The following is an 11,752-nucleotide window of genomic DNA, read 5'->3' on the forward strand; positions in this document are numbered from 1 at the left end:
TGACAAGAAACCATAAAAAAATATTGTATATATAAAAAAAACAAGGTTATGCCTCTTCTATCCTGGACTAAACTCGTGGGGAAAAGGGATATAAGGCACGATCAATGAAGCGTTTGGTAATACGCTTCAATAATCAGAGCAAGCTCTGAAACTATGCATTGTTGCATATAACAATTCATAATCAGTATTGCATGACTGATCACTAATTGGATGTAGTTACAAAACAAAGGCCATACGTTCTCTTCCAATATATATTCATTTTGACAGGAAATGATATGTTAAAAATGAATCAAATTACACCCCTGGGCAAAAGTCAATGAGGCAACAGCAGTCAGGCATCAATTTGTTTAAAATTGTTAACGAAATCCGTACAACCTACTTAAATATTAAGAATGAAAGCATATTGAATCATCTCATCTCTCAGAAAAATAGGAAATAAGTCATGATCAATGAACCGTTGCGCGCTACGCTTCAATAATCGCAGAAAGGTCTAAAAGTATGCATTATTGCATTTCATAATTCATGGTAGTTCATGCATGACCAATTATAATTTCCAACTAGGTGCAAAGTGATTGCTAAAATTCCCTCTTTTATATGATATAGAATTCATTATACTTTATGATGGCCAACTTAGGATTTTTTTGGTTCCAACATAGTTCCTGTTCTCATTTTGCATTGTTATATGTAGTGTACAGATAATTCTTGTAGACACTGTATATTAATTTTATTCATTAAAAATTTGAATTACATTTATTTTTCTTCGAAGTGTACATAAGAAAACATAAAATCCTGTTGAAACCACTCTCGCCCAGCGTGATCTCAGAATGTTCAAATAGAGGACTATGTAAATATATCATTCACAATGCTATAATGCTCAATTACAACAGTGTGAAGATATTTTCACACTGTGGACACCTCGACAGTGTAACTGTCCACAGTCTGTTCACACGGTCGACTATTTTAGTATGTGAACCACACTGTTAAAATTCTCAAATTTAACAGTGTGAAGATATTTTCACACTGTGGACACCTCGGCAGTGTGACTGTTCACACGGTCGACTATTTGAGTATGTGAATCACACTTTTAAATTTTCAAGTTTAACTGTGAAGATATTTTCACACTGTGGACACCTCGGCAGTGTGACTGTTCACACGGTCGACTATTTGAGTATGTGAATCACACTTTTAAATTTTCAAGTTTAACTGTGAAGATATTTTCACACTGTGGACACCTAGGCAGTGTGACTGTTCACACGGTCGACTATTTGAATACGTGAATCACACTGTTAAAATTCACAAATTTAACAGTGTGAAGATATTTTCACACTGTGGACACCTCGACAGTGTGACTGTCCACAGTCTGTTTACACGGTCGACTATTTCATTATGTGAATCACACTGTTAAAATTCTCAAATTTAACAGTGTGAAGATATTTTCACACTGTGGACACCTCGGCAGTGTGACTGTTCACACGGTCGACTATTTGAGTATGTGAATCACACTGTTAAAATTCTCAAATTTAACAGTGTGAAGATATTTTCACACTGTGGACACCTCGGCAGTGTGACTGTTCACACGGTCGACTATTTGAGTATGTGAATCACACTTTTAAATTTTCAAGTTTAAGTGTGAAGATATTATCACACTGTGGACACCTAGGCAGTGTGACTGTTCACAGTCTGTTCACACGGTCGACTATTTGAATACGTGAATCACACTGTTAAAATTCACAAATTTAATAGTGTGAAGATATTTTCACACTGTGGACAACTCGGCCGTGTGACTGTCCACAGTCTGTTCACACAGTTGACTATTTGAATATAACTGTGATTCACACTGTTAAATTTCTCAAATTTGACAGTGTGAAGGTGATTTCACATTGTGATCCACACTGTGAACACGCTGTGGCACACACTGTGGGACACTGTGTTCATTCCAATAGGTAATGTTATTAAGTAGAACACCAGGGCTCCGTAACGCAAAGATTAGCGATCAATCGCTAAATGGACTGGCCAATAAAGATCGATGTTACACGCTCATTTTGTTTAAAATACTGACCAGAAACCAATCAGTTTGGTTCTTTCACATTTGAAATTCATCGCAAACTTTTGTGTTACGGAGCCCCGTTAACGGTCAGGGGCCCGTTGCAAAAAGAGTTGTGTTTAAACGCAAGCCAAAGAATCAATCGCAAATCTCAAAATGCGCGCTATGGATTGGTTGAAAATCAGGTTGCGCGTAATTTTTAGAGTTGCGATTGATTGCAACTCTTTCTGCAACGGGCCCCTGACAAGCCCATTTCCCTCAGGTTCTTACTCCATGGATTTGAACATTTAACACCAAAATAGTGGGAAAATAGCAAAAATAATACGTTTATATCATTGAATCAATGGGTGTCGAACTGACTGGTGTGACTGGTGGGCAGCATGGCTTCAATATCGTAGCACAGGCCTATCTAGAAAACTATTTAATGACAAATGTCTTGTTGAAAATGATCCGAGAGGGTGATACGAAGGGAAGAACGAGTCCACGAAAGGAACGATGGGATAGTGACTGGAAAATCCTCCATTGCCGTGCGCTCTCCGAAAACGAAGTCCGATTGGAATTTCCATGGGGTTTTTGCTCTCCTCCAACCTCCGCAAGATCTCTTGTCGAATCACGGCTCGTTCGATTGCATTCAGCTGCCGCTTCCTCAACGGCGCATGCTGCTGGACCGAGCCTCGTTTTGGAAGAGAAACAACATCGCCGCCGTCTTGTACAGCTTTCCCGTTGCTGGGCAACGCATCCATTCCAGATACGCGCGCGTCGCCTGCGGTTGTGTCATCTACAGCCGATACATCGCGATTCGGTGTTGCATCGATAAATGTCAGGTATCGCCTTAGGTCGATTATAGCGTTCCTTAAGATTGATCGCAGCAAATTGGATCTGATTCCTGCCATCATTTCACCCTCTTCATTAAACCATTTGCTTGAAGACGACGATAATGACTGTAGTGAAGACTCGTGGTCGCTTCCCAGATCGAACCCGATACCAGTAGTCCCATCGATATGATCCAGGTTGCCAGCGCCTGCATTTGTGTTACAATGTGAGAGGTGAACTAGCATCAGGCTTATGGTAGCCCAAAGAATGGCTGAATGTCTTTTCATATTTGTGGTCCTATGAGACAGAAAAAACAAGAAAGGAAAGAAATAATTGTTACACATTACTTAGTACAGATTTTATGGAGAATGCATAAAATAATATTTCTGGTGTCCGTTAAATTATTTCGTGAATTAAAGTGACTGCTGTGGGGTGTGTTTCATCAATATTTTGGTCCGACAAGTTGTCAGATCTGACGACTTTTCTTTGTTTTTATTGGCCGAGAAGCAGTGTTACTATGGTAACTGTCGGACAAAACGGGACTTTTCGAATAAAATGTGCGACAAGTCCTTTCATCAAACGCTCTCCAGGTTGAAAATTAGAATAATATCTAAATAGGAACGCTGACAAAAAAATAGCAAAGTTATTATCATTCTGCGAAAACAGTTCAATGCATGATCTTGATATTCAGTAGGTGGAGTGAAGAGGCAATGTCCTCTCTTCCATTTCTTACATTATTACATGAAATCCTAATTATTTCACATCTTCATACATGTCCCGGTGTAAAACATGACTTGTCTACTCTGTAACAAAATTAGGTTCCCATGATGATCTTAAGAATGAAATTTGTAGTAAATCCTCATAGAAATATAAACACAATATATATAAGTCTCAGAGGATGAAGGATTCCTATGTGAAAAATACACTAGAATCATCAGCAACGAAAATAAAGGATAATTTGTTTGATGAATTTTGAAACTAATTTATAAACAGTATGAATAAGAGAGGTCCTAGAAGAGATCCGTGAGGTACACCACATGTAACAGTTTGCAAGCTGGAATTAATTCTATTCAAAGATACAAATTTTCTCGTGTCAGTGAGATAACTCCGAAACCACTCAAGGGCAACATCTCTCTCTTCATAATGGGATAACTTATGTAGCAAAATTTTATGATAAATTTTATCAAAAGCCTTGGAAAAATCTAAGAATATACCAATTGTACATATTATATATTCGTAATTCAATGTACCAATTTTCGTTATTATCATCTCTATGTAAATCACCCATTGTCCTTTTCGAATACCTGATGCCTTCGTAATGATAAAAATAGGGGAAACATCCCAAAGACTTCCAAAATGCCTCACAAAACTTTATCAAAATTAAGCAAACATAATTATGCAGTTGCATTTTGCTTTTAATGTAGAGGTAGAGACCCCCCTCCACCTTCGCTTTTAAATACAAGTGCTACGAATCAAATCTGAAAATTATAGGCCTATCCTAATCCTTCCATTTCCTCATATATGCTGGTATATTTCACAAGCATTTTATTCATTTACAAATTAATGTATAATCGATTTTTTTATATCGAGGAAGAGTATCCGCTGACAGATATATTAATAAACATGGTAAGACAATGCATTGTATCGAATTCTACCCTTTTCTGGAGTTTAAAGGTCAAGTCCACTCCAGAAAAATGTTGATTTGAATAAATGGAGAATAATCTAACTAGCATAACACTAAAAATTTCATCGAAACCGGATGTAAAATAAGAAAGTTATGATACTTTCTTTTTTTTTTCACAAAACAGTGACATGCACAACTCAAATGAGACAGTCGATGATGTCCCTCACTCACTATTTTTTATTGTTTGAATTATACAATATTTCATTTTTTCATAGATTTGACAGTAAGGACCAACTTTACTGAATCATACAGTATTAAACAATGCTCATTCCACATGTTGAGGGAAGAATTGATCGTTGTTTCACTTGACAATATGGACAAAAATAGAACATTCCCTATTTCATAATAATAGATACAAAAGAAATAGTGAGTTGAGTTGCTTACCCACTATAGATGTGCATATAATTGTTGTGTGAAATTAAGCAAAACTTGTGGAAGCTTAAAAGTGCCACCGAGATGTTGAGATAATTATCTCGGGAAGTCGACATCTTGATAGCAAAAGATAAGATGACGAGATCCCAGATCTCATCATGTCGACATCTTTTAGAAGAGATGATAAGATCCCGGATCTCATCATGTCAACATCTTTATGAAGAGATGATGAGATGACAATATCCTGGATCTCATCATGTTGACATCTTGTAGAAGAGATGATGAGATGACAAGATCCCGGATCTCATCATGTTGACATCTTGTAGAAGAGATGATGAGATGACAAGATCCCGGATCTCATCATGTTGACATCTTGTAGAAGAGATGATGAGATGACAAGATCCCGGATCTCATCATGTTGACATCTTGTAGAAGAGATGATGAGATGACAAGATCCCGGATCTCATCATGTTGACATCTTGTAGAAGAGATGATGAGATGACAAGATCCCGGATCTCATCATGTTGACATCTTGTAGAGGAGATGATGAGATGACAAGATCCCGGATCTCATCATGTTGACATCTTGTAGAAGAGATGATGAGATGACAAGATCCCGGATCTCATCATGTCAACATCTTTTAGAAGAGATGAGATGACAAGATCCCGGATCTCATCATGTCAACATCTTTTAGAAGAGATGATGAGATGACAAGATCCCGGAACTCATCATGTCAACATCTTTAAGAAGAGATGATTAGATGACATGATCATGGATCCAATATCTTGTCATCTGACCATTTCTTCTAAAAGATGTCGACATGACGAGATCCGAGATCTTGTCATCTCATCATCTCTACTAAAAGATGTTGACATGAGGAGATCCGGGATCTTGTCATCTGATCATCTCTTCTACAAGATGTTGACATGATGAGATCCTGGATCTTGTCATCTCATCATCTATTCTACACGATGTTGACATGATGAGATCCGGGATCTTGTCATCTTATCATCTCTTCTTAAAGATGTTGACATGATGAGATCCGGGATCTTGTCATCTCAACATCTCTTCTAAAAGATGTCAACATGATGAGATCCGGGATCTTGTCATCTCATCATCTCTTCCAGAAGATGTTGACATGATGAGATCTGGGATCTTGTCATCTCATCATCTCTTCTTAAAGATGTTGACATGATGAGATCCGGGATCTTGTCATCTCAACATCTCTTCTAAAAGATGTCAACATGATGAGATCCGGGATCTTGTCATCTCATCATCTCTACTAAAAGATGTTGACATGAGGAGATCCGGGATCTTGTCATCTGATCATCTCTTCTACAAGATGTTGACATGATGAGATCCTGGATCTTGTCATCTCATCATCTATTCTACACGATGTTGACATGATGAGATCCGGGATCTTGTCATCTTATCATCTCTTCTTAAAGATGTTGACATGATGAGATCCGGGATCTTGTCATCTCAACATCTCTTCTAAAAGATGTCAACATGATGAGATCCGGGATCTTGTCATCTCATCATCTCTTCCAGAAGATGTTGACATGATGAGATCTGGGATCTTGTCATCTCATCATCTCTTCTAAAAGATGTTGACATGATGAGATCCGGGATCTTGTCATCTCATCATCTCTTCTAAAAGATGTTGACGTGATGAGATCCGGTATCTTGTCATCTCATCATCTCTTCTAAAAGATGTCGACATGATGAGATCCAGGATCTCGTCATCTGATCTTTTGCTATCAAAATATCGACTTCCCAAGATAATTATCTCAACATCTTTTAAGCTTCCATAAAAACTTTAAAATGTCATAACTTTCTTATTTTACATCCGATTTTGATTTTAAAAATTAGCGTTATGCTTGTTGGATTTTCTCTTTTTATTCAAATCATCTTTTTGTTGGGGTGGACTTGTCCTTTCAAGAATGGCATGAAACACATGGTCCAATCATTGCTAGAAGTTACAACACATACGGCACGTACTGCTTCTCTTTCCCCTGCTAATTGATTTTCATATTGTGTGTATTTACATTCATGACTTCACATGTTTATCATCCGTGTAAGATTTATCTGTATAGTATAGTCTACATGCGTCGCCATTTGAATAACCATGATTATCATGGAGATATATACTGCAATAGTGAGATAATCTGAGAACAGTGATTATGCTGTATCAAAAGCTGAAAATGCGAGGAGGTTTGAGAAAGAAACTGTCCCATAAGTGACGATCCAGTGAGTTGGGGATGGGGGGGGGGTGTATAAAGGCCTCTATGATGAGCAACTCCCCCCCTATCGTGCATCCTGACAGGTTGTGTGTCCGGTCAATAGATTTTAAACAACCATCTGGAACCGTTAATTTTTAGTACAAACTGTTAAGCAGTATTATAAAGAACAAAACTCAGTGAAGAAGATTACAATTTCGTGTGTGATCCAAAGCCGAAAAGAAGGCTTCAAAAGTTTAAAGTGTCCGGACACCATAGGTCGTGGAAGCGGAGGGACAGGGGTCCTGCCCCCCTAATTTGTTTTTGATAACTTTTTTTTTTGCTTGTCAATTTTTTTTTACCTGTGTCCATCCCAAAATTTCAGGTGTACCCCCTAAATTGGTTGGCTTTCACCGCCAATGCCGGACACCCCCTCCTTCTTCTAATATAACTTTAAAACTTTACTTATTAAACTTCGCCCGTCCTGTCCCGCCTGTCCTGTGCATGTGAACAGCCTATCATGAAAGATGTATCAAGTGCAAAATTGTATTACCGTTTTGACGCCCAAGAAGAGATTACCTGGGGCCGTTTCATAAAGCTGTTGTAAGTAAAGAGCGACTCTAAGAACGACAGGTGAACCTTTCTTACGCGCTAAACCATTGCCAATGGTGCATACCATTTGAAAAGAAAGGATCACCAGTCGTTCTTAAAGTCACTCTTATCTAAGATAAGAGCGAATTTAAGAACGACTGGTGATCCTTTCTTACGGACAGCTTTATGAAACACCCACCTGGGATCCGTTGCAGAAAGAGTTACGTTTAAACGCATGTCAAAAAATCAATCGCAAATCCCAAATGCGCGCTGATTGGTTGAAACTCAAGTTGCGATTGATTGCAACTCTTTCTGCAACGGACCCCTGGTCAGGGAGATGACAATCCTGCTGATTGCATGTCAAAATGAGCAATCAAAATAAAGTGCCTTCAGCAATATTAACAGATGATAGACTCTCCATCACTGACTATCTTCAATTGGGAATAGACAACTCATCCCTTTACTAGTTAGGAAATTTGCTTTGTACATGTAGATTTCAGTAAAGAAACAAAAACAAGAAAAGAGCTCTCTATATAAAGCGCAGCTAATTTTTAAATCTAAGCTGCGCTATACGAATTTCATCATCATCATTATCACCATCAACATTATCATAATCATCATCATCAAAAACATCAGCATCATCAACATTATCATCATCATCATTATTATTATTATTATTATCATCATTATTAAAATTATTATTAAAAATAAGAGAAGAGGAGAGGAGAGAGAAAAGAAGATAAAGAAAGAGGTGGGGGAGAGGGGATAAAAACAAAGACGAGTCAAGACTAGAGTCTGTGAGCCAGGTTATGTAAATATAATCTTTCTAATCTAACTTCAATTGGTTGTGAATTTGTTTCATGTTGCTCTTTAATTGGATGGTGATTTAGTTGCAAAAACAATGAAAAACAATTGCAAATAAACGTAAATTTATTAGAAACCTGTTTGAATATACACTGTAACTTAAAGGCACGATCTAATAAATGGCAACGATATTTTGAAGCACACCTGCTAACTTCGCAAACAACCATCTCCATCTCCCCACACCACCTCAGTCTAGTGGAGTTTCGGGGGGGGGGGGGCGGGGGCACGTACCCTGATGGCCACTTTCGGGGGCGGGGGAGCAATAAAATGACCGGAAATTGCTTAACACGAGAGTGATCGATTGGAAAATGCACGTCATTGACACACTGATGGAATGTATTGATATCTACTGCTGATATGCCTAACAAAAATAATGCCCTCATATACAAGTCCGTGGTCTGAATTCGTGAAATGCAATGATCGGGAGTAAATTACTGCTCGAAGGCAGTATTTAAAATGAAAGAGATGTGAGCGCTAGAGTATGGGAGGGGCGGATATTCTTTACTAATGCTGAAATCTTGCATTATTTCGAGGACACAGTGAAAAGCCCACGCATAGGCCGGGGCAAATAAAAAATATTTAAAGAAATATAAAAACCCTGTTATTTAATTAATTTGTCATGACTCATTGTAGGTAGGGGTGGAAATCTCTCTCAAAAGGTAGGGGACAAGGTAATTTCGACGAAACTATTTTTAAAGCAAAAAAAAAAAAGAAGTTTATCATCCCCAAAATCCCCAAAAGTCCAAAAGTAAGGTCATCTCGTCCTAAAATAAATGCTTTATTTCGATTTTGAATGATGTATTTCTTACCATCATAAAATACCAAAAAATAGTAGCCGGGGACATTTGATATTGCGACCCCTCCCCCACCTGTCACCCTGGGATTTCCGCCCATGATTGTAGTCCTGTATCAGTTTTTCTGCCTCCTCCAGTTTCCTCTTTCTCCGGTTCCCTCCCTCGACATTCCCCTTCTACCTCCCCCCCCCCCCGCCCTCCCTCTCATTCTCCCCCCTCCATAATATACCACTCATTCCATACACACATTTTACATGACCATTCATTGTATCTTTCTGTTGTAAGTTCAGGGGTAAAGCCTGCCAACCATATAGCCGCCATCATACCCTGCCCCCGCGACTGCTCCAAGGATACATATCCGCCCACCCCGCTGAAACGGAAACAACGTTTCAATTTTTTAAGTCCACCGAGTGTTTCGATGACGGAGAGCAATGATAGACCTATATGCGTCAGCATCAAAACATCCCGATTGCTATACTTCCGAATTATCACGTGTACAAGAAAAGGCCAGAAATCGTCATTATAAGTCTTTATCCAACCAATCAAATTAAACAAGTAAACGGCACGGTGTCACGTACACAAGAGCCTGTCCATTCTGTTTTAAAATTTTCTCCTTCCACACACAAAAAAAAGCGCGCGTGATTTGAGGCAGGAACACTTGAGTTTCTCCGGGTATGCTTTTAACGTCTCCCGCGTTCGAGTGCACCATCCATCCTCCAGCCTGGAGCGACATTCCAAATTTTCTATGAAGGACACGATTTCCCTCCATGGTTATTCACTGAAAATAGCAGTTCTCCCATGAATCTCAATCAAAAGATAATTACTCAGCTGTTAAGACATGCATGCGGCAAGCTTGTATAGAGTCAAAACAACATTAAGGAAATGCCTGTAAGAAACTTGCATTGCAATGTATGAGGTTCTTGGACAAGTTGACTAATAAGCTCAAAAGTCGATAAAAAAAAACAACACGATGACCTTCGCACCGAGGGGAAGAGAGAAAATAACTGCTTGTTTGCTTTTTTAAATTAGGTAAAAGATCTATTTAAAAAATCATATAAAAATGATATGTGTGTAGTTACAGTTACAACTGTTCGGCTACATTGAAACACACCTAGGAAAATCAAGATCGTTGCTAGCCCCCCCCCCCGGGGGGCCAGTAAAAAGCAATATCTTGCCAAACAATGATAATAAGGAAATCCAACTCCAGTTGGAGGATTAAAAAAAAAAAAAAACAAAGTACAAAGGACATATGTTGAAAGGCACGGATTGAGGGGTGGAGGACAGGAACGGAAATTCGGTGATAATTTTGGTATTTCTATGGGAACACATGATCCTCTATCATAGGCTGCACATATTTATGACCCCCCGGCCTTCCAATATTATCTTCTGTATCAGGTTTATATTCTTTATATTTGGTTTATTTGAATATTTATGTCATTTATATTTTCTGATGCTATGTTTTATTTGTTGTAATTATTGCAGTTTAAATTTTGTTGGAAAAATGAATAAATAAATAAATGAAAAGACATAAATGAAACGAAATAAATAAAATAAAACACACTCCACGTGTGATCCCTTTCGAAAGTGAAGATGAAAATGGTTGCATTTCCAAGTGCCGTATACAATAATTCTTGGGGTTTCCATTTCGGGATGGAAAAAAATCAAACATTTTGAAGTGATAACTCTTCTTTCCATTCTTTCTGTATTTTTTTTTTTGGGGGGGAGGATGAGATTTTGGGGGTTTTGTCCTAAAAAATGGAACGATTGTCTGCCCCCCCCCTTCCCACGCGCCTTCTGAAAACCTCGGTACGTTTCTGCTCAAATGCACAAATTTTGTAATACCTAAGCTGTGAATGGTAACGAAAATCAAAAAGAAAAGTTTGTTTTCTTAATAATGAACAAGTGGTAAAGTTTTTGCCTTTATACGTTCACTCTTTGAAGTGAAAGTGAAACCATTATATTTAGAGATGAAATAAACACCTATGAATAGAATACATTGATTTGGCAGGATTTTCATTATATATAAGAAATCTTCTTATAGCATAACCTTTGGACCGCTTTTAATCAGAGGCTTCCAAATAAATATTGGGGGGAAAACGAGGCTTAACGTGCACATATTACATCAGGGACTGCGGAACCGTCATTAAAGTGTGTGTGTGGGGGGGGGGGGGGGCTTGTCCATGCTAAAAATCTCAATCAAATGGTAATTTTTACATTTTCGTACATGGTTTTTTTTTTAAAAGAAAAAAGGGGCTAAAGCCCCCCCCCCCTCGCTTCCGCGGCCGTGTGCATGTAGCTATTTAAGCATCTATTCCAGTGGAAAGGAAACAATTTATTTCACATTGGTTTAACTCGCTGATATAAACAAAAA

At 38.3% G+C, this 11,752-nt stretch overlaps 1 protein-coding gene across 1 annotated transcript; it reads right to left on the reverse strand.

The window, feature by feature from the left end:
• LOC121428374 lies at positions 1-3,148 on the reverse strand. Its single transcript, XM_041624962.1, has one exon. It carries the CDS (start codon positions 3,142-3,144, stop codon positions 2,431-2,433), a length of 714 nt encoding a protein of 237 aa, XP_041480896.1. The 5' UTR covers positions 3,145-3,148; the 3' UTR covers positions 1-2,430.
• Between the last annotated feature and the right edge of the window lie 8,604 nt (positions 3,149-11,752).

This window comes from Lytechinus variegatus, chromosome 15, assembly GCF_018143015.1.
Source record: "Lytechinus variegatus isolate NC3 chromosome 15, Lvar_3.0, whole genome shotgun sequence".
Taxonomy (NCBI): Eukaryota; Metazoa; Echinodermata; class Echinoidea; order Temnopleuroida; family Toxopneustidae; genus Lytechinus; species Lytechinus variegatus.